The 23,721-nt window shown below is 50.8% G+C and overlaps 1 protein-coding gene across 7 annotated transcripts in view; it reads left to right on the top strand.

The window, feature by feature from the left end:
• Positions 1 to 23,489, top strand: part of SIRPA (signal regulatory protein alpha) — a 41,718-nt gene extending 18,229 nt beyond the window's left edge. For 3 of the 7 annotated variants that reach the window (XM_057502817.1, XM_057502819.1, XM_057502818.1), the window contains exons 3-9: positions 985 to 1,344; positions 5,496 to 5,816; positions 6,411 to 6,740; positions 8,642 to 8,749; positions 11,361 to 11,385; positions 18,272 to 18,311; positions 20,817 to 23,489. In XM_057502817.1, the coding sequence (XP_057358800.1) occupies positions 985 to 1,344; positions 5,496 to 5,816; positions 6,411 to 6,740; positions 8,642 to 8,749; positions 11,361 to 11,385; positions 18,272 to 18,311; positions 20,817 to 21,071 (1,439 nt within the window). In that variant the 3' untranslated portion in view covers positions 21,072 to 23,489. The other 4 variants (XR_008997912.1, XM_057502820.1, XR_008997913.1 and 1 more) reach the window with 4 other exon arrangements.
• Positions 23,490 to 23,721: the final 232 nt, after the last annotated feature.

The raw sequence follows: 23,721 nt of genomic DNA, 5'->3' as shown, positions 1-23,721 counted from the left end.
CCAGCCAGGGGTGGTGGGGGTGAAGTTTGAGCAGCAGACGCTCCCTCATTTATTCATTTACAATGACAGTATCTCCTGTATACCCAGCTTGGTACTAAGGGACTTCCATGTGTGATCTCATTTTCTTTTCAGAAAAAAGCCAAGGACTAGGGGTACTCTACCCATCTTGTAGATAAGGAAAAGGAGGCTCAAACCAATGGATAACCTCAGATCTTACGTAAATAAGAAGTGAGCCAGGTTTCAAATCAGGTCAGATGGCTCCAAAGATCAGATGCTTCTTTTTGACACTGTCCCTGGCCTAGGCTTGTTGTTTGGTCCTACATCACTCAAAATGCAGCCACTTTAACTGTTTGACTGATGAAACTAAGGCTCAGAGGGCAGTCAAGGGACCTGCCCACGCTAAGGGCAGCACTCGCTTTCATGTGCTGCCTGACAGTATGGCGCATGCTCCCAGGATCTTCTCTGTGGCCCAAGTGTTGGCCAGGGTCATGTAGCAGTAGCCCCTGAGCCAGGACTCAAATCTTCCTACTTTACTGCTCCTTTACCTGCAGGGGCCTCAGCTGCCGAGTAAGGCTTCCCTGCATGGGGCCTGCTTCCTGGGCCAGGCCCAGAGAATCTAAGCTGCTTGTAGACCCTACACACCACGCTGCCACCTGCCCCTGAGCCGTTGCCCAGGCGGTTCCCTCTGTCAGGACACTGTGCCCCTTACCTCTGGCCAAAACAGATTTGAAGTCAGAGCCCAGTTCAGACATGACTCTTCCAAAGAGGGGTCTGCTGCATTACATAACATCTCTGTGCCTCAGTTTCCTCATTTGTAATATGGTCTCACAACACGGGCTCCTCTGAGAGTTACATGGGATGTACAGCAATGTGCTGAGCTCAAGGCCTGCTCAGGCTGTTCACTTTGTCAGTGAAAGTTGTTGTTCATAAGCATACCTGATCACATAAGGGTGAAAAAAAAATACCTGCTTTGTTTCCCTCCAGGAGCGGCAGGTGAGGAGGAGCTGCAGGTGATTCAGCCTGACAGGTCAGTGTCGGTTGCAGCTGGACAGACGGCCACTTTGAACTGCACCCTGACCTCTGTGCTCCCAGTGGGGCCCATCAAGTGGTTCAGGGGGGCTGGACCAGGCCGCCAGTTAATCTACAGTTTCAAGGGCGGAGAAGGCCCCTTCCCCCGAGTAACAAAAGCTTCAGATGCTACAAAGAGAAACAACACGGACTTCTCCATCCGCATCAGTAACATCACCCCTGAGGACACTGGCGTCTACTACTGTGTGAAGTTCCAGAAAGGGACCCCTGATGTGGAGATTAAGTCAGGCCCAGGCACTCGGGTCACCGTGAGCGGTGAGTCCAGGGTGGGCCTCCTCTGGGCCCTGGGGTGGGGCAGCCTGTCAGTAGGAACGCCCTCCATTCTTTGAGCAGCACTGAGGATCGGGTGGGCAGTGGGGGTTCATATTCATGATCTGATTTCCCCGCCTTGCACAGCTCAGGGAGGCTGGGGCCTGGAGAGGCCCTTGTTTGCTAAGACCCCCTGCTGGTGCATGGAGGGGAGTCTGTCCCCCATCTGCTGGCTCCACAGCCCCTGCCTTTTCCAGTCCCGTCCAGCCCTTTGGTCCAGGGATGAGGGAGCAGAAGCCTCAGTGACTTTCCCAGTCACAGGCCAGACCTCCTGCTGCCTCCAGGGAGCCCTCCATCCACAGGACCCAGGCTCCTCTTCCCTGAGCACTTCCTGAGCTCCTGCTGTGTGCCAGGCCCTGCTCTGGGCGCTGTGGGGCAGCAGTGAGCAGAGCAGGCCAGGCTCTTCCCCGTGAAGCCTCCCTTCTCCCTCCGAGGAGGAGTCCCGCCGGGCAGGGAGGGGGACACTGTGCATTTCTTTATTTCATCTTCACAAATGTCACACTGAGATGAAATTCCTAAGAGGTACAGACTCCCTGTTTAGGCTGATGCCCTAGGGGGGGGGGGGGGAATGTCAGAGGTCAGGCATTTGCTGGGAGTCTGTCCAAACCCATCCTGTGATTCAGGGACCAACTCAGTTACTGAAGGCTCCCAGCAGAGCTGGGTCATTGCAGATGTCCCTCATCCAGGGAGGAGTTTCCCCATGTGGGTGACACAGGAGTTGCCCCACTGAGGCAAGAGATGCTCTTTTAGGGTTTTCTACCAGAGGCAGCACCAACCTGGCCCACTCTCGGCTCTGCAGGCTGAGGGTGAGGAAGGGAGGTATTTCCTGGGGCGAGCTGGGCCCCCTGAGCAGAACTCGTGTTCCAGACTCGGGATCGGGGGCCCATATCCCGCCTTATTGCTACAGGGTCACCCGGCCTGGGTGCTGGCAGGTGACTGCTCCCTGTAATTGCTGAAGTCAGGATCAGAGGGAAAGGGGAGGGAGGTGGCGGTGTCAGCCCTGAGGGTGGGGCACTTGCTCAGCTGTGGACATGAGACTTGGGGGCCCAGGACACCCCCTGGGATGCAGTGGGGTGAGGAGACAGCCCCTCTCTACTCTCAGCCTCCATTTTCTCACCTGTGAAATGGGGATACCACGGCCTCCTGTTAAGAGAGTTGGGCGGAGTTGGGGTGCTCTGTCTGAATCACTCAGCACAGAATAGGCGTCCCCAGATCGAGGTGTTACTTCAAGGTTGTGACCCAGTTGCTGGGCCTCAGTTTCCTCACCTGCAGGAAGTGGGCAGTCACACCAGCCTTTGTGGGAACATATGAGTGGCAGGGCCTGGTGAAGGAGCAGACCCCCTGGGAGCGATGGTGCTCTCACCCAGAGCTGTGCCCCTGGGCAAGTCTGATCCCCTCCAGGCCTCGGTTTCCCCATCTGAGAAGTGCTGGTGTTCACAGCTACTTTTCTCAGGGCTGGGTTGAAGGGGACAGAACAGCATGTCTAGAAGCCCTGGAAGTGGTGGTAGTTGGGTGTTTCTGGACATCAGTGCCCTTGGTTGGGAGCCTGGGCCAAGCCCCACTGCCTGGACTCCCATCCCAGTGCTGCCGCTTCCGGCTCTGTGACCTCTGACCAGTCTCCACACTGGGCCTCGGGGTCCTCACCTGTCCATGACTGTCCCGACCTCACAGAGCAGCTGCCAGGATGAATGAGGGGAAACATGTGAAGAGCTGCCAGAGGAGCAAGTGCAGGAAATGCAGACGAATGTTAAGATATGCCGAAGCCAGGTCACTGTTCTCTCCAGGCCTCAAGTATAAAAGGGGTTTGGGGTCGGGGTGGTGCCCTGCTACCTTGGCTGTGCATTAGAATCACCTGGGAAACATTGAAGAGATCCGCAGTCCTGGCTCCACCCTAGAAATTCTGATCAAATAGGTCAGGAGGCTGAATTCCTTATGGAGAGGATGCTAATGTGCAGCCAGGCAGAACCTTGAGCCTGGATGCTTTCTGAGGTTGCACAGGAAAAGTTGTATTTTCTTCCCCCTGGCAAAGGTGACTCCCACATTGCTGGGGCTGTAAGAACAGTTCTCCCGAGTATAGGTGCTTCTGAAGGGCTTGTGCCCAGTGCCAGCTCACTGGAGCCCAGGAAGGTAACTGAGTGCAGTGGCCAGGACCTCCTCCCCCGGGCACGCCTGGGGCAGTAGCAGCTTCCTGCCCTTCCAGCCCCGAGGAGGAGGGGCCCCAACACTGTCAGATCCCAGCTTCATTCATTCATTCATCCCCATTTTTAAACGAGTGTGTCTAAACAGACTAGAATCCATGCAAATACTTGCTGCTCAGCCCCAGAGCCTCAGTGCCTCCACACACCGACTGTCCCTGATGAAATCTGTCCTTCCTCCTTTCAAAATACTTCCAGTTTCCTGTAAAGACCTAACCTGTGATCTCGTGTGTGTTTTGAAAGTCAGTTTGCCAGATTTGTTCCCAGAGGGCATTATTAAAACAAGACGGAGAGAATCATAATTTGGTGGTTTCTACTACTTTTCTGGTTGTTGCTCAGAGGCTGCAGGGGGCGGGGCTCTGGGACTTTTCTTGGTGTTATCTCCATGCTTTTGTTTTGCCTTCTTAAAGCCAAAGAGCAATTGGGTAGCTTCAGAACCAGTAAGAACCAGATCTTACAACAGTATAGGTGTTATTTATTAATCACCTACTATATGCCTGCCTCTGTGTTGTACATACACCCTCACTTGTCTTACAGGTTCATGTTTTTATTCACTTTGTACAGATACACACACAAGTTCGAGGATAAAGAACAGAGGCACTAAAATCAGTCATGTGTGCAGTGAGAGGCGCTCTGCCCGGTACCTCCTGTGTCTCTGGGCCAGCTCTGTTCCTCCCTGAGCCTCATCCCATAAATGGAACCACACTCAGGCCTCCTGCACAAGGATGGGGGCAGGATTAAGAGCACAGGGATGCAGAGAGATCAAGCCAGGGTCAGGAACCCCAGACTTTCTAAAAGTGGCCACTGATCACAGCATCTCCTCCCTCTAGGGGCATCCAGGCTGCTGGTGTTTCCATGATGTGACTTTTTCAAGTGACACCTCCTTCCTATGTCCTCAAAATGTTTGATGAGTTTTAGGAAGCAAGTTAAATATTTCCAAATGCAAATATTTGTCCTGTTGACTGTCTGCCAATGGTTAGAGAAGGTTCTCAGTAATAATTAACAATTTGGAGACACCCTGTGGGACCCTCTGCAGGGTGAAATGCTGTCGCTGATGATCACTGACAGTGTTTGCTGTCAGTCTTTCTGCTGCTTCATAGGCCTGTGTCTGTGTCCTTGAAATTAATTAACAATTAAGAAATTGACCACCTTTGCTTTCTCACCACTCAGAAATCTTTGTTTTCAACCCCAAAACTGACCCAAGAGAAGAACCCAGGTTCAGAGAAACCTCCCTTCTGTTTCAAAATCATGTACTGCCACAGATTAGGCCCTGCTGGGACATTTGTGGAAAGAATAAAAACTAAGGAGAAATTCATGAATACCTGAAGGGACACTTCTGGACATAAATTAAGTCTGGGTCAAAGGTAGTTCTATTTGTTTCGGTTTGTGAATCATCTTCTGTTTTATTAAGAGAAAACATGTTTCCATTGACCGTAACGGCATCCCAAGGAAGGAGAAACAACTGCTGCCTCTTGTCCCCTCGCCAGCCTGGTTCCAGCTTTCTTGGCCGTCCCGCTGAGCCACTGCTTCCCCTGCATTCACTTCTCTAAACCCTTACCCTGAAGTTGGTATGGTTTTCAGGGGAGGCCAGTTAGGAACAGTCAGTACAGAGTGAGAACGATCAGTAATTTTGTTCCTGTGCCTGGATGGGCAGGAAGTCGGCTGTCAGAGGAAAGAAGGTGGACACGAACCAGGGCCAGACCTGCATGTGGCTCTGCCCTACTGAGTCCCCCGGGAACCTTGGTCCTTCTGTGTAAGGGGAGGATGGCAACCCCGCCTCCCAGCACCATGACAAGGACTAGACGATAGTGTGTTTCACACACACTCTTAACAGCATCACACGCTTATCGTTAGTGGTGATAATCACAGTCACACTATTTGTTTATAAATCTCCTTTTGTAGCCAAACCCTCTCCCCCCGTGGTCTCGGGCCCCACGGAGAGGGCCACGCCTGAGCAGACAGTGAGCTTCACCTGCCAGTCCCACGGCTTCTCCCCCAGAAACATCACCCTGAAATGGTTCAAAAATGGGAACGAGCTGTCGGCCTCCCAGACCAACGTGGACCCCGAGGGAGACAGCGCCTCCTACCGCATCTCCAGCACAGCCGAGGTGGTGCTGGCCCCGGGGGATGTTCGCTCCCAGGTCATCTGTGAGGTGGCCCACGTCACCCTGCAGGGGGGCCCCCCTCTTCGTGGGACCGCCAACTTGTCAGAGACCCTCCGAGGTAGATGCCCCCACACCCAGAGCGAGCCCACTCCTGCGCCCAGGCCTCCCCCTGCTCCTCCCCTTGCTTTTCGCTCCAGGCCTTGAGTCGCCTGGAGTCCAATGCCTGCCAGTCCTCCCCAGTCACCAGCACCTGGATGTGCCGGTCACGTACTGCTACTTGAATGGCAGCTGCCAGGCCAGCCCCTACCAGTGCCCAGCACTGAGCTGGGTAGTTGCATTTACTTTACCAACAGCAACTCATAATTACTGAGCACCTTCTGGGAGCCAAGCCGTTTGTGGTTGGTGATTTCGTTTATTTTGCTACAGTTATGATGTTACTACTGCCTGCCAGGGGCTGGGCTTGTGATTTCACTGATTTTTACCCTAAAGGAGCTGCCAGTCTTTGAGCACCTACTGTGTGCCAGGCACTGTGCTGAGTCATTTCATTCATATGCAAAGAGCCCTCAGTGTCTGAGCACCAGCTGCATGCCTAGCACCATCCTGGGTGATTCCCTGCCCTGTGGGAGCTAAGCTGGGGGAGCTGAGCTATGCAGCCCATCCTCTGTGATCTGTCTGTTCCTAAGGTCAGAGCTTCTGCCCTGTGCTGTTTCAGTTCCGCCCCGTTTGGAGGTTTCCCAAAGCCCCGTGGCAGGGAACCAGGTGAACGTCACCTGCCAAGTGAAGAACTTCTACCCCCGGCGCCTGCAGCTGAGCTGGTTGGAGAACGGAAACGTGTCCCGAACAGAAACGGCCTCGAACCCCACAGAGAACAAGGATGGGACCTTCAACTGGACAAGCTGGCTGCTGGTGAACGTCACTGCCCACAGGGAGGACGTGGTGCTCACCTGCCAGGTGGAGCATGACGGGCAGCCGGCGGTCCCCAGAACCCACACCGTGCACGTCTCTGCCCACAAGCAGGACAAGGATACAGGCCAGATCCCTGGTGAGGCCTCCACTCCCACTGCTCTTTTTAAGCTTCATCTCTTTTCTTGATGTTGAAAGTAGTAATTCATCCTTATTATAGAATAATCGAGAAGTCTATAAATATAAAGTAGAATTTTGAAGTCAGCTCCCCTCCCCCAAATCCCATATGCCAAGGGTCACCACTATAAGAGTTTGTACATATCTTTGTAGGTGTTTTGACATAAATATGGATTTAGGAGAGAAAAAAGGGAGGGAAGGGTGTCATCCTGTCACAGCGCCCTGCCTCTTGCTTTCTTCACCTACCAATCACTGCTTCTTCCATCCATGTCACCCCACCACCCTCGTTCTCGTTCTTTCTAACCTCTGCCTAGACATCCTGGCTGCCCGTGCCAGCCTGTCCCCTGGGAACAGGGGCTACAGACGGGGGCTCCAGGATGTTTGCAGCTTATCTTAAGTATAATCACTGCTGAATAAACATCCTTGTACACCTTCTGTTACATGTGCAGCTATTTCTGTGGGACGTTTTCCCAAGGAGCTTTTCTTGGCCAAAGTGCATGCCCATGTAAGTTGATGATAACGCTGCCATTCTCCTGTTAGAGTAAAAGCTGTCAGGGTATCATTTTTCTCAGCCCCCTCCCAAACTGTTGTCGATGTATTTCTGTTCTAGCTTTAGAATGGTAGCAGCTAATTGGCGTTTAGGGACGACCGCAGGATGTTCCATCACCTGTCATTAGCATGGCTATGCCTTATATGTAGTGGACCCTTCGGATGGATTACAACAGAGGCCACTTCTTTCCTTCATGCATCCTTCAAGGGAACAGGAAAGTTCTAAAGCCCTAGGGCCCTGTCAGATTGTCCCTTTGATATCACTGGTGCCTGATTCATATAGGATGAGTGCTACAGAGGGAGACAGGATGTGTGGATTTCTACTCTGGTTCTCTCACTTGTTGGTAACCTTGGACAAGTTGGTGCCTCTCTCGGGGCCTCTCCGCTTGCCCATGGCAGCGTTGAAGAAGAGTTTCGTGACTGCTCACCTTTGAGTCTCTGCTGCTAGGGACATGGCTTTCTTGTTCAGCATTGTGGCTTCAGGACCTGGCACATAGCTTAGCACATAGGAGATGCTCAAGAAATACTTTAAGAAGGATGAAAGAGTGAGTTATTTGGTTTCTTGGTGAGTTAGTGAGTTAGTCCTCAGAGCTATCCAGTGAGGTGGAGCTCACTGTTGCCCTGGAGAACACAAGAGGAAGCCAGTGTATGGAGGAAGGTTTGAATGACTTGCTCAAGGTCACCCAACTAGGGGCATTGATTTGAACACACATCCTGTAGCCCAAAGCTTCCTGACTTTCCGCTCTGCTGTAGTACAATCCCCTCCCTGTGCCTGAGAGCCAGCCCACCCACACTGTCTCCACTTCAAGTGTCCTGGGTTCAGAGCTCCTATGCCCAGGTCCCGGCACAGATTAGTGGACAGCCCCTGAGAGCCCTGAAGAGTCCAGGAGCTCCTCCTCACTGCCCCTGCCCCCCAGCCACTGATGACACCCCAGTTGCAATTCAGAGTTTCAGATGGCCCTGCGCCACAATGGTGGCCCCTCTGTGGTTCATTTCAATGAGATGGAACGTATTTCTGCCCTCAAGACTGAGATTTCTGCCCATATGCTGCAGCCAGAGTTCTTCTATGGGTGTCAGCAACAAACATTTTCCCTCCTGGCCCCTTGGTATGGTTTCTGCACTGCCCATGGGTGACCCACATGGGGAAGTGCGTGCAGACTCACTGAAGTGCCCGTATGGCTCAAAACATCTGAGAAGGACCAGCCAGATGTTCTCAGTTAATGATGGCTGTGTACTGGTGAAAAGGGGTGGTGGGTTTAAGTTTGACTGTTTCTAATTAGTGTACATGAAGCTTCTATTCCGTGTGGTCCCCAGAAAAGTCTAACGGCTGGAATATCTTTATTGTGGTGGGCGTGGTTTGTGCCTTGCTGGTGGCCCTGCTGATCGCAGCCCTCTACCTCCTCCGAATCCGACAGAAGAAAGGTAGGTGGGGTCCCCTCTCCCTCCGTAGGGTTTGCCCCTGGGCTGTCCTCCCAGATGGAGAGACCGCAAGAGTGCTTTGGGCTAACACACAGCCTAGGCTGCAAGGATGTCCAGTTATTTGCAGTAACAAGAAGTCCAGAGGTAGCTGTGCCGTGGCTGGTCAGCACCTTCACCGGGCCGGAATCTGGGTGGCCCCCTGCCCTCTGTGGCTGCAGCATGGCCACTGTGGCTCCAGGCCTCACATCCTCACAGGACCCCTACTGAGGTGGGAGGCAGGGAGATACCAGGGTGGCTAGAGGCTCTCAGAAGAAACATTATGTCCCAAGAGCCCCCTGGCAAGCTTCTGCTTTCCTCTTGCCTGTCCAGGTTACATGCCCAGCCCCTAGGCAGGTGGCTGGTCAGAGTGAGGATAACGCCACCACTGGCCTCCAAGACTACTGGGAAGATTCCACGGTGGCCACATGTAACTGTTAGGAAAGTACCGGGCACACAGCAAGTGTCCAATAAATGTGAGCTCCTGTCATTAATATTGTGTGTAGGCCCAGAAACATGAGCCACCTCCCTGGCACTTTCTCCCCACGTGGTGGTGGCCTTTGAGTCCACAGCAGGAGGGTACAAGGACAAATCCAGGATGTTGTGCACTTGATTGTGTGTATGTGTGTGTGCATGTGTGGTAGTCATTGCTGTGGCAGGCCTCTGACTTGGGAGTCAGACAGACTGCAGTCCCAGACCCTTGTTATGTACTCTGGCCAGTCAGTTTGGCCTCCACAAGCCTCAGTTTCCTCATCTGCCAAATGGGTATGGCAACTTGTAGGACAGTTTGGAAACACAAATCAGTTCATATGAGATAACAGCTCTGATGCATTTGCAGACTTCAAAAAGTACATGTTCTCTTTTCCACTCTTGGAAGAGACCATTTAAAGGCAGTGCTGCTAAAACTTAAACTACAAGTGATACATTTCTTGTCTCAACCTAACGCACCCACACCCCATAGATAAAATTGGAACTCTGATATTTTCTTTTTTGTCATATTCTACACTAAATTCTCTTTTAAATGCTAGTTGTGACCTACAATGTGCCACCGCCTGCAAATGCAAAGTGCTGTCCTGAGCTCTTCTGTGCCCAGACCCCCAAGCTGAGCTCAGAGGAGCATGTTGTGCATCAGCCACATAGCCCTTCTGCCCACCCACCCAGACATTCCCCCAGGTTTCCTTCCCTCCTGGACCTGCTGGAAGGACCAGCTGTGCGTGCTGGCTGAGCCTCAGGCCCTCCGTTCAGAAGGAGACAGTCACGCCCCTGCTTCTCTGGAATCCAAAAGAAGTTCCTCCAGGTGATCCACCCAGGGTTTCCCTAAAGTCCCTGGAAAACCTTCACACAGAAAAGACTCCTCCTCTGCAGGTCCCAAACCTATTTTACAGATGAAGAAACTGAGGCATGGGAAAGCTATAAAACTTTCTCACAACTGGTGAGTGGTAGGGCTGGATTCAAATCTGGGCAGTGGGTCTCCAGAGACCACTTTTGGGACCACTGTGCACATCTCTCCACCCTAATGAGACACCCCCACCTCCCCCATTAGCCCCGGAGGGGTCTGCCCATCGTTCACCTCAATACTCACAATAAAATGTCCTCTTTTCAATCTACCCCTTACCAGCTGGGTGTCCCTATGGTTGCCTGTTGTCTTTGGTGTAAGAGGAGGGTGATCAGTGTCCCATCATTGGACTCCCTCAGACAACTCATATCCCAGCACTTTGCCTTCATTCAGACATTAGATGCAGGGCTGCAGCCTTCCCAACTGGCACCCACTTACCTAAAGATCCAGTACCTGCCCAGGCACCAAGCATTAACCTGGCAATGAGAATTCTTGCACTGTGGCAGCCTCCAGTCTGTTCAGATGTGGTGCAAAATACATCTGAGTGTGCATGTTGCTTTTTAATTACACTTTAGAGTGAAATAGGAGTCAAATGGTGGCTGAATTCAGGCGGCTTCTCTGTGGGATGCCCATATCACAGGTTTAAAAATCTATAAACCAGATGGACCCTTCCTTTCCTCCCAAGATCCTTTTTCGGAAAGTGCTGACATGAAAAGAGATGGATGTCCAACCCTGTGAGCTGGAAGCTGAAGTCCAAGCTCAGGGAGGGAAAATGACTCACTCAGGGTCACATAATGAGTGAGTTGGTGGCAGAAGTGGGATTCACACCTGCTCCCCCAAACTCACAGCCCTGCTAGAATCAGTTCTACAGCAGTGAAGGGCCCTGACTGGGACCAGGCTGGTTGTAGTGTCTCAGGTAAGGTGTGTGGTACCTGGAAGTGAGGCACAGACATAGGCAGGGCAGTTGGCCCCTCCCAGGCTGAAGGCTGCTTTGGGATCTGACCTTTGGCAGCTCCCAGAGGTGAGAAAGTAGAAGACTCAGCTCACCAGTCTTCCTTGTTGGAAGATAATGGCCCACAGCAGGGTGAGCATGGAGGTTTCCTGTGGGTTGAAGGATATGATTTTACAATTCCTTCCATTGTACCTGGAGTCAAACGTTTGATTACCCCCCACAAAAGAAAGTTACATAAGAGAAGTATGTTTCTAGGTGAAGTAACTGGCTTTGTTTCTTTTGTCTTTCAGCCAAGGGCTCCACTTCTTCTACAAGGTAAGTCTGTGTCAGCTCTGGGCCAGGATGCTTTGGCAATTGTCATTTGGTTGTTTGACAGCCCCCAAAAGCTGCAAAGCAGAATCTATGCCCACTGGCCATCTCTCCTGTTTCTTTCCTTTGTAAGCTTCTCAAGCCAGGTCCGTTTTTAATTATCATCACAAATAAGGGGATTTGAGGGGACTTCAGTGCACAGAAGCTCTGATATCTTGCCTGCTGTCCACAAACAGCAAGACCCTTATCAAACCATACTTGGACTGTGACAGAAGCCTCCTGCACATGCTGCCCCTGATCCAAGTCATATACTTTGCTCTTTCCTTCATTCATTACATGTTTATTGAGTACCTAGGCATGAGTGGCCCTGGGAACACTGGGGTGAGCAGGATAGAAAGCATCTGTGCCCTCCTGAAGTCTGTGGCCTAGTCAGAGGCTAAGGTGATGACTTTACATCCCTGATGGTACATTAGTTTGTTGATTCATGTTTTCAGTGATTTTTGCTGAGTTCCTACTATGCACCAGCTCTTTTCTGGGTGCTGAGGATACAGAAGTGAACAAAACTCAGTCCAGGCCTTCATGGGCTCAGTTGTTGGTGAAAGAACCTGGTAGTAAGCATGGAAGCAATGATGTGTAATGTCATGTCAGGTGGTGACAAATCAAATACAGCAAGGGGATGGAGGTTAATGGCAGGGGTGTCTCAGGCAGGGGAAGGGGTTGGCTCTTAAAAGGGTATAAGCAGGGACCTGAGCTAGGGAGCTGTGAAGAGGAGGTGCCTACTGGGTGAGAGAGTAGGTGTGACCAAGGCCTGAGGTAGGATGTATGGGGGTGCAGAGGGACTAGGAGGCTGGGGGAGGCTGGGGCAGAAGAAGCATGGTGAAGAGCAGGTGCTTAGGACGGGAGGATGCAGGTCTCTTAGTTGAAGCCCATACAGCCATGTTGGTTCAAGTTAGGTTTTGCCACCAAAAAGGTTTTGCAAATCATTTTATTTCTTTACAATTTCATGGATTTCAAACTTGTAGAGCAGGAACTGAGGATCTGTAAGAGAGGCCATTAGTCCAGGGCCTGTGGCCCTTGGAAGGACTCAGGGTTTTACTCCCAATGATGCAGGAGCCACAGGAGGGGGATGCTCTGACTGCGGTGTGGGGACCGGGCCGTAGGAGGTCAGGGTGGAGTCAGAGAGGCGAGAGAGGAGGCTGCTGCAGAGGTCCAAGCAGGTGACAGGGGCCTGGGCCAGGGTGGTAGGGTGGGCTGAGAAATGGTCAGATTCTGGATATATTTTGGAAGTAGAGCCAAGAAGACTTGCTGATGGATTGGAGAGTCAAGGACAATCCAAAGACTGGGGGTGAGAGAGGGGAGGAGGCTGTGTGTGTGTATACATCAAGTACGTGCCTCCCAAGGGCAAGACTTGGCTTCCATCGTCTGCCTCAAAACCTGTAGTGGTTCCCCATGGCCGTCAACATAGTCCAGATGCCCTACGGAGGCCCTCGTGGTCCTGTCCCTGCTGGCTCAGACAGTGTCACTTCTGGCCACACCCCAGAGTGTGCTGGGACAGCCACGTGCCCCACCTGTGCTTCCTCCCACACCCTGCATCCTTGCTCTTCCCTCGCCCTGGCGTGCTCCCTCTCTCCCTGAGATGTGCTGCCCCACCCCTGCTCACACACCACCCAGGTGTGACAGTGCTCCCAAAGCTGTGGTACATGGGAGATAGAGTGGGTACTCCCCCTCCCACCTGGTCCCTCCTGCTCCTCCTCCTGGGCTCAGTGAGAGCATGGCCCCCCCAGAGACAGTGTCCCTCCAAGGAGCTCTCCTGGTGCTCCTCTACTGACACCACAGTGTGTTCAAGCTGTCTCTGCCCTTGTCCCTATATAGTAATCCAAGCCTCTTGAGGGACCATTGCCCTCATTTCCCTGCTAATAGCCACTGAACTTGGCACCATGCCTAGAGTGAAATAGGTGCTCGGTAAAGGTTTGTCAAATGAATGAATGAATGCCATCACAAACTACTGCAGCAATCCCCAATTTTCCTTCTTTGTACCCCTGCAATGCTCTTTTCTTGGTGGCTTCACAGCCTCAAATATAGAAAGATCTCTTTTTTTTTTGGTATCATTAATCTACAATCACATGAGCAACATTGTGTTTACTAGATTCCCTCCACTATCAAGTCCCCCCCACATACCCCATCACAGTCACTGTCCATCAGTGTAGTAAGATGCTACAGAATCACTACTTGTCTTCTCTGTATTATACTGCCTTCCCTGTGCTCCCCTCTACGTTATATGTGCTAATCGCAATGCCCCTTATTCCCCTTATCCCTCCCTTCCCACCCAACCTCCCCAAGTCCCTTTCCTTTTGGTAACTGTTAGTCCATTCTTCAGTTCTGTGAGTCTGCTGCTGTTTCGTTCCTTCAGTTTTTGCTTTGTTCTTACACTCCACAGATGAGTGAAATCATTTGGTACTTGTCTTTCTCCACCTGGCTTATTCCACTGAGCATAATACCCTCTAGATCCATCCATGTTGTTGCAAATGGTAGGATTTGTTTTCTTCTTATGGCTGAATAGTATTCCAATGTGTATATGTACCACATCTTCTTTATCCATTCATCTACTGATGGACACTTAGGTTGCTTCCATTTCTTGGCTATTGTAAATAGTGCTGCGATAAACATAGGGGTGCATATGTCTTTTTCAAACTGGGCTCCTGCATTCTTAGGGTAAATTCCTAGAAGTGGAATTCCTGGGTCAAATGATATTCCTATTTTGAGTTTTTTGAGGAGCCTCCATACTGCTTTCCACAATGATTGAACTAATTTACATTCCCACCAGCAGTGTAGGAGGGTTGCCCTTTCTCCACATCCTGGTCAGCATTTGTTGTTCCTAGTCTTTTCTATATTGGCCATCTTAACTGGTGTGAGGTGATATCTCATTGTGGTTTTAATTTGCATTTCCCTGATGATTAGCGATGTGGAGCATCTTTTCATGTGCCTGTTGGCCATCTGAATTTCTTCTTCAGAAAAGTGTCTGTTCATATCCACCCATTTTTTAATAGGGTTATTTGCTTTTTGGGTTTTGAGGTGGATGAGTTCAGAAAGATCTTTTTTGTTTCATTTTTATTTTCATTGTGTTTTACTTGTCTTATCTCCCCATTTAGACAATACATTCCTGAAAGAAAAGGGCAGTGTCAATAATAATATTAACAACAGCATCAGCAGCTAACATTTATTGAAAACTTACTGCATCCCAGAAACCAATCTATGCCTTTCCCTGAATTAGCCCATTGGTAATTTTAATTATAGCAAAAACCCTCTGATTTACTGTTACCCCAATTTAATTGAACAAAGGTTCTCTAACTTGAGTGTATAGCAGAATCTGCTACAGAACTTGTTAAAACACAGATTCCTGGGCCCACCCTCAGGGCTTCAGATGCACAATTTGTATTTCTAACAAGTTCTCAGGTGGTGCTGATAAGGCTGTTTCTAAGCCAGACTTTGAGAACCCCTGTTCTAGAAGGTTATTGTGGTCCCTGTGTATGGTTGAGGAAACTGAGGCTCAGAGAAGTTGTGCGACATTCCTGAGGTCCCACGGCCAGTAAGTGCTGGAACTACGACTCCTGCCCAGTGTCTCTGACCCAGAAGCCCATGCTCTTCATCACTGCTCTGACACCTCTTGCTGCCTATTTTTTCTTCCCCAGAGAAGCTAACCATTTTCAGCCTGTTTTTTATATTTTTCCAGCGTGAGCCTACCAAGGGAGCTGTGAGATTGCTTGCTCCCTTTCATCTCTCTAAACCAAAGCAGTAGCTTTGCGCAGTAACGGTGGTTTCCCACGCGGCACAGGCTTCCGTTGGCTGGCTGCTATCAGATGCTTTCCAGAGCATTGGCATGGGTACCAACCAAGTGCCTCCTGGGGAGGGGCCTGAGAGGAATGCCGCTGCTTTGAGCTCAAAAGGCCCTTTAGGTTTCAGGGCTGGCAGAGAGACTGGCTATTTCTAACTCTCTGTGTTAGGAATGTACAGGCAGAACATTGTCTATAATCTTTCCCAGCTCAGATGAGAGAAAAATATGTCTCTGCTCCTTAATTGGGCACTGGGGTTCATTCTGTTGCCACTTGTTCACTCATCAGACATTTGCTGCATTTATTCTTGGAATATTTAGGGCTTCCCTGATTCTTTCATTTATTCATCTTGATTGAGCCCAGCTCAGTGCCAGGCCTTAAGCTAGGAGATTACAAATGAAAGTAAAAAAGATGCTAGCACATGGTCCCTTGGCACCTTTGATCTGATGGGAGAGCAGTTCATTCATACATTTGACAAATACTTACGGCGTGCTAATGATGCGCCAGTCCATTACCGGGTATCGTGGCTACAGCAATGAGCATAGCAGGCCTAGCGCTTGCCCACGTGGGCTCCCGGTCCATGAGGAGACAGGTTCCCAAACAAACTGGGAGGTGAACACACAGGACAGGAGTGCTGACTAAATGAAATATAGCCAGGCATGGAGCAGAGCAGGTGGTGAGGTGTGGTGAGCAATCTGGGAAGGCTTGGCTAAGGAGCTGACATTGAGAAAATAGCCGAGGGACAGAAGACTCCAGCATGGGAATGTCTGGGGCAAAAGTAGACCAGGCAGAGGGAACAGTCAGTGCCAAGATCCTGAGGCAGATGCAGGTGGACATGTTTGAGGGACATGGAGGAAGGCAGGGCAGCTGGAGTGGAGAGAGTGAGGGGAGGGTTTAGGGGAGACCTGGGCTCTGGGTGGGGACAGGTCATGCAGGCCTCACCAGTTGGGATGTGGAGCTGGATTTCACTGTGTGGTGGGAAGGAGTTGAGAGTTTTGAGCCAAAAAATTATGTGACATCACTTATGAATGTGCATGTGGAGAATGGCATGCAGAAGGGTCAGAATAGAAGCAGAGACTTCACAGATGAGACTCAGGAATCTAAAAGCCAGGATGGTGGAGGTGATAGAGTGGATGGGGTTGATATTTATTTTGAGGGCAGAGTCAACAAGCCTTGTATAGATTGTAGAGGGGGACAGAGGAATCAGGAATGATTCCCACTTCTTTAGCCTAAGCACAGGTATGAGTAAGAGTGGTGACATTCACAGAGATAGGAGAGACAAGAGGAGACACAGACAAAAAAATGGGTAACTGCTTCCCATCTGAAATACTGCTCTAAAAGAGAGAAACCCAGTGTTCTGAGAACGGAGTTTGAGGTTCAGAAAGGTTTCCCCAAGAAAGGAGAACTTGAAACAGGATCTGAGGGAAGAGGAGTAAAGCAATGAAGAGGCAAAGAGAGATGAGTGTGCAAAGGCCCTGGGGCAGTTTGACTGGTGTTCATTCCAGGTCAGTTTTGAACACCTGTACCCATGGAGTGAGAAAGCCTGGGAGGCAGACAGACAGACACATGAGCCAGAGAGGAAAATACGCCAAGAGGCTTGACATTTTCCTGGAGGGGCAGCCCAGCCAGCCCAGCACTGTCAGGAAGCCTTCCCAAGAAGGTGACACCATAGTTGAGTCTTAAAGGATCCACAAAAGTTAACAGAGAGAAAAAGTGATCAAGAGGGTTGTTCAAGGCTGCTGTTGACACGTAAAGTGTGTTGCATGGAACAGTGCTTGTGAAATATTTGGTGGGAGGATGAGGGCGGGGATGAATGAGCCTGGGGGCGTCAGCAGGGACCAGACCATACAGGGCTTACAAGCAGGGTGATGAGTAGTACTTGAACTAGAGGCAGTGGGGAGCCCTGGAAGGGTTGGAAGCAGTAGGGGTGTGGAGAGAGCTGCATGATCTTCCTCACCAGACAATGTCCCTGCTCCTGGAGGGCTGTTTCTGTGGCCACGTGGGGCTCGTCATGCCCCAGAACTGCTTTCTGTGCCAAGATCTCATGCCAAATCCATTAATAACCCTACTGCCAAGCCCAATTGCTCATTTCTGACATTATCCGAGCTAACATCCCCAGAGCTTGCAGGCTGGAGAATATACACAACTCCTGCAGAACCACTGGCTCTGGTTTGCTCACCACCTTGACCGAGACCCTGCAGAGGGCCAAGCCACGGCCTCCAGCTACAGAACCAACTGCATGAATGGCTTTCTTGATTAGCCAGGACACTTGCTCCTTCTCTTTTCTGTGATAAAATGGAGATATGTAGAATATAGAGCATTTGGAAAATGTGGAAAACTAGAAAGAAAAAACATCACCCAAAGACCACTGCTGTTGGCATTTTACTATATTCTTTCTTATGTTATCCACACATATTTCCTAATTGAGATCATTCCACAGAGAATGTTGCCTTTTCACTTATCATTTTAATGTAATCATTTGTAATAAAAAGAAATCTCCTCATAAACCTTTCAAATCTTTATCTACAAATCTATTTCTGTAATTTCCTTAACCAGTCCCAACTGGCAGAGCTGTAAGATGTAAACCTCCCACTCCATCTTGTCCCATGACAAATGCTTTGTGCACAAAGCTTTTTCTGTATTTTTAATTCCCCCCGCCAAAAAAAGTACAATTATGAGTCAAAAGATGAGGACACCTTCCAAGCTCTTGATTCGCCAAAATGCTTCCCGATAGGGCTGTACAGGTTTATGCCTCCCACCAGCAGTGTTATGTATGAATGTTCCAGTTCCACCATACCCATCCCAGCACTGAGTGTTGTAATTTTAAACCAATAAAGTAGGTTAAGAAAAAAACAACCAGTAGTATACATTGCTTAAAATTCCTTTTTAGTGAGATTGACCCTTTTGTCCAAACAACTGACAGATAGATGTATTTCTGTTGAATTGCTCATCCATGTCCTCCACCCTTATAGGAAATGGAACCTAAATGTTATTCTTATCAATTTGCATGACTACTTGAGATAGTGAGGATATTTTTATCTGTGTGTCTGTTTCCTTTTTAGGTTGCATGAGCCCGAGAAGAATGCCAGAGAAATAACCCAGGTACAGTCCTTGGTGAAATGCCCTTCCTGGGAAACTCGAGGGTGTGACTTCCTTGCATCCACCCGAGTTGCAGATCCCGTTCTAAATTAAGCCTCCTTCCCCAGGGTGGGAGGGTGGAGCGGTGGTAGGAAATCCTTACATTCCTAACACACAAGTTGGCTAATTCCTAACTTCCCCCTTGGCTTCTGCACATTCCCTCCTCCTGCTCGAGCCAGGAGAGTCTGTCCCAGCCTCCCTGACTCAGTGCTGCACATTGCATGACTCCAGAGGCATTCGCAGGTGGTGCCCCTGGAGTCAGGCTGCAGCCTACCTTAGGGTGGAGTATACCATCCTGCCTCCGTGCTTTTGCCCAGGCGAGTCCCTCCACCAGGGGCCCCCTCCCCAGCTCACTCCTGCCACCTCCTTGCAGCCCCTGTGCCTCTCACACAGGGTCACAAGGCTGCCAAAGTCTCTCTTGCCTTTGCTGATGGAAAGAACCTGTGTCATTAATTAACTCATGCAAGGGCATACACCCTAGAGCTGGCCATTTCTCAGGCGACATGGCTGGCCCATTTCCGGGAAACCTGGCCCTGCTCCTCACAGCTGACACTGTCAGACCTGGGAGGCAGAGGGCTCCTCTGCATCTCGGAACCAGACAGGCCCTGCTCTGAACTCGGGACTGGGAGCCCCAGCCGTCCTTGACATTTCCCTGGTGGCTGTCATCAGTTCAGACGTAATCTGCTGAAGAGCCAGGCGGGTAAAAGGCACGGTTTTTGTAGGCTAAAACACTGTGGCCTGCTCTCCTGACCCATGACAGCCTGCAGCGGCCCTGGGTGCCAGCTCCAGGCGTAATTAGAAAATAAAACAATTTCTAGTCATGGAAGGAGGACCTTCTCCCCAGTGACTTTACCTCTGGACTTCGTTCTGGAACTTTCAGGGGAAAGGTTGATGGTGAGAAGAACTGGCCACTGAAACCTGCACAAAATTCACAGTCAGCCAAGACCAACTGAGCACCTACTGTATGCCAGGCCCTGGGCGGTGAACAAGGCTGTCACATCCAGCTTGCAGCCTCATGTCTGGGATTCCCGTGCCAGGCGCCAGCCCTTGGCAGGGAGGGAATTCAGTTCTGTCGGGGTGGGCTTTCCAGAGAGAATGGGTGAGCCTGCAGGGTTCAGGGCAGGAGTTGTGTGGTAAGACCACAGCTGTAGAGCCCAACAGGCTTGGTTCTTTTCCACCTGTGTGTCTTTGACCAAATTATCAAACCTCTTTGGGTCTCAGTTTCTTCACCGGTAAAATGGGATAAATAATTCTTACCAAGCAGGGTTGTGATACGGCCTGAATAAGGTGATCCACGTGACAGTGTAGTGCTTATAAGCCACTGGGAACTGAGATCTGTGGTTATTATTGTGGGCCAAGTAGGAGTTATGATTGTTGGTAGCTCCCCTCCACTTCTATACCACAGGTGCTGGACACCAACGGCACAAATTTTATTATTCATAATGGGTCATTGTAAGGTGGCAGTTGTGGGTGATAAGATTAGCACAGGAGAGAGGTTCAGGGTTGCTAGGTGGTTGATTGCTAACATTTAGTGAGCATATGTGCTCCCTCAGTGTGTGCCCAGCTCCGATCTTAGAGCTTTACCTGGATGATCGCATCTGGTCTCCCTGGTGATAGATTATTAACCCCACTTTACATCTGGGAAAATCAAGGCTCAGCTTGATTCAGTGAATTGCCCAAAGTCCCTCAGCTAGAGAGAGCAGAACCAGGATTCAAACTCCTCCTGAGTGCTGAACATTTACCACCCTGCTAACTGGTGTCTCATTCTTGCATGCCCTATTTTCTGTCTGTCAATCCCTAGCTTCACCCTGAGTGAGGCTGAAATTGTAACTCACCCGTCCGCTCATGTGTTCATTCATTCATTCATTCGACACCAGTTGGGCTGCTTCTGTGCCAGCCTTGGTTTTTGCATCACAACAAATGCCTAGTGAGTATTTGCCGAGTAAACAAGTAATTAAATGAGTGCCCCCACCCCTTGGGGGATCAGCGTATACTCAGAACCCCCAGACAGACGATCCTAGGTGGTAGGTGCTGTGATGGAGAAGTAGGGGCCGAGCAAGCACTGAGAAGGAGTCCCAGACACAGCTGAGGGGAGGGTGTGCGGATGAAGCAGTGCTTGTACCGAACTTTACAGGGTGGATTGGGTTTCCTTTTGAGGAGAAGGAGGGAGGTGGACACTAGGCAGAAAGAAGAGCATTGAAAAGGCAGGACAACTGCAGGAGGAGGTGACATTGAGGCAGCGCCATGAGGTAAATGCAGTGGCATTTAGGAAGTTCCTTCAGGGTGGGGGACGAGGGGGGCGTATTGGAAGGGCAAGGCTGGAGGCAGGTAACCTTGGCCAGAGAAGAGTGGGCATGACTTAGGGCTGAGCCAGTGGGGGCCAGGAGGAAACAGGAGCATCCAGACTTGGTACCAATGCAGGGTAAGTGGCTGGAGACTCCAGAATGACACTCTATCTGTCTCATTTAGATCCAGGACAACAACGACATCACATATGCAGACCTGAACCTGCCGAAGGGAAAGAAATCCACCCCGCAGGCGGCCGAGCCCAACAACCACACAGAGTACGCCAGCATTCAGGCCGGCCCGCCGCCCGTGTCTGAGGACACCCTCACCTATGCCGACCTGGACATGGTCCACCTCAACCAGGCCCCCAAGCAGTCAGCCCCTAAGCCTGAGCCATCCTACTCAGAGTATGCCAGTGTCCAGGTCCAGAGGAAGTGAATGGGACTGTGGTCATTTCTAGGGTCTGTCCCCATGAGCCTTACTGTCCCAGCTGTGGGCAGGGGGCAGCTGTGATGAGGACAGCCAGCCCAGTTCCCAGAAGGCCAGGGCGGTGCAGGCCTGGAACCCAAGGATGAGCTGGCTCTTGTCTCCCTTACCCACTTGGCTCTCGAGCATTTCCAGGGCAGCCACAGCACCTCCGCGTTGCCATACATGGAGGCTGATGTTGCCAGAGCAGCCAGAGAACCAAGCTGGGAACTGCCTGGAGTCCCCAGGACCGCAGGAACCCTCATGCCTCCATCAGCCATGGGCCTTGGTCATGCTCCTGGAGACCCTGACTGCCTCCCTGATGCTCTGCAGCCTGATCTTCCAGGGTGAGGAGGGAGAAAACCCCACCTCCTCCCACCACCACCACCACCATTACCACTACCACCACCAAGCTGGGGCTTTGGGAAAAGTTTACCCATTGAATCGAACTGCTCCGTCCATGGAGAAGCTGGAAGAAAACCTCTGGGACCCAAATCCCAAGACTCGTTGAGATTGCTGCTGACAGTCCTGGCCTCCCCATCTCTGGACTGATGAGCAGCAAGCCCTAGGAGAGGAGAGGACCCTCCAAGGAATCCCACCACCACCACTACCAAGAACCAAGTAACAAAACTCTCCTCTTCCTGGTGGCCCTCTGGGACCCCTTGAGGGCCCGTCATCCCGACCGTGACACTCCACATGGCCCCACGTCTCTGTTCCAGACCTGAGCTTGCTTCCTCCAGCTAGCACTAACTCAGCAACATCTCGCTGTGGACGCCTGTAAATTATTGAGAAATGTGAAACGTGCAATCTTGAAACTGAGGTGTTAGAAAATTTGATCTGTGGTGTTTTGTTTTATTTTTTTCTTAAAACAGCAACGTTATCTTGGCTCTCTGTCATGTGTTGAAATACATGGTTGGGTCTTGTGCAGTCTGAGGTTTGATGGTGGGTTGTCCTGGAGGTGTTTTCTTATAGCAGAAACTGAGTTCCTCCATGTCCCAGAGCCCTGAGGATGGGGAAGAAGGTTCCAGCTGGGCTCCTCCATGGATGCTCAGCCTTCTTTCCAGGACTAAATTGGTCACGTTCTCAGCTGAGCCACACGGCTGGTACTACTGCCTTCCATGCCCGCAATGTGGTAAGTCGAGCCTGCCCAGGGCTGTTCTGGGCTGCCTCCTTCACCGTGCAGGCTTGCTGAGACCTAAGCCTCACTCTTCTTATCCAGAAAGAGGGCAGAGGAAAGATGCTATCGCTCCCCACCACCTGCACTAGTGTGGACCGGACAGCCTTGCAGGGTAGGAAAGCTGTGCCTGAGTGTTGCCCCCACCACGTTAGCAGCCTTCTCCCATTCCAGCTCTCCGAGCCAGTCCCTGAAGGAGAAATCTTCCATCTCTGCTCTCAAATCCCATTGGGATCAAACTGGAATAAACCCAAGACAGCCAAGAGGACAGGGCACCTGTGAAGCCAGGACTGACCCACCTTCTGTCCCTCTGTCTCAGGAGGTTGGGTAGAGGCTGTGACCCATGACCCTCTGAACCCCCATCCTTCCAATTCAGGGTGGAGGCCTGTCCAGGCCCAGACAAGCAAATACTGCAAGCCCTGTTTATTCAGTCTTCACGTATAACTGAGCAACTTTTGTGGCTGAGACACCAATCCTCATGGCCCCCTGGGTCCAGCCATTCGATGCCCAAGGGATTCCTGGCTCAGGCCAGCAGAGCGAGAAGCAGAGCCATCCTGCCATGAGCAGGTGCTATGGGTGTAATTCCAGAAGCTCAGCACAGACCCAGCTCCCTGGGGGGACAGTGCTTTGGTGTGTTACATGATGGCATTTGGGAATTAGCTGAGCCAACAGGCCATGTGGGCTGCTTTGGCCCAAAAAGCCAGAGTTTCTCTGTGGCATCTGGGAGCACAGTGGCCCGGCCACCTGGCTCGGGCTATTTCCAAATTCCAAAAGGTTGGCTTGTGAACCTTAGTCACACTCTTCTGCCCAGAGAGAGCACATGTACTTGACACACATATGCACATACACACACTATACACACACACACACACACACACACACACAGGCACACACAGGCACACAGAACTTCAAAAGAATGTTTTCTTGGTGCCATTTTAATTTAATTTTATTTTGAATTTTGGAAGGGGAGTAAAGGAATGAGGCCAAGGAAGTCACGTAGCTTTAGCTCCAGCCTGGCAGCCTGGAGACTCCTACACCTTGTGTATCGAACCCCAGGAAAAGGAAGAGGTCGAAACAACACTGCGGAAGGAGCGTGGTTTTGGGAGTTTATTTTAAGACTGCTAGGAAGGAAACAGGCCCCATTTTGTATATAGTTGCAACTTAAACTTTTTGGCTTGCAAAATATTTTTGTAATAAAGATTTCTGGGTAACAATGACCCCTTTGGGTGTTGAGTGTCTTTGTCTCCGTGAGTGTGTCCCCCTGTCCCCAGGAATTCAGGGCCTCTGTTGCACGTGGCCCCAGGGCTTGGAAATGAGCACAGTATTGGGTCCTCTTTATTTATTTATTTATTTACTTATTGATATCATTAATGTACAGTTACATGAGCAACATTGTGGTTACTAGACTCCCCCCCATTATCAAGTCCCTGCCACATATCCCATTACAGT

This window comes from Manis pentadactyla, chromosome 5, assembly GCF_030020395.1.
Source record: "Manis pentadactyla isolate mManPen7 chromosome 5, mManPen7.hap1, whole genome shotgun sequence".
Taxonomy (NCBI): Eukaryota; Metazoa; Chordata; class Mammalia; order Pholidota; family Manidae; genus Manis; species Manis pentadactyla.
The sequence above is the reverse complement of the archived record's forward strand: the minus strand, read 5'-3'. Positions and strand labels throughout refer to the sequence as shown.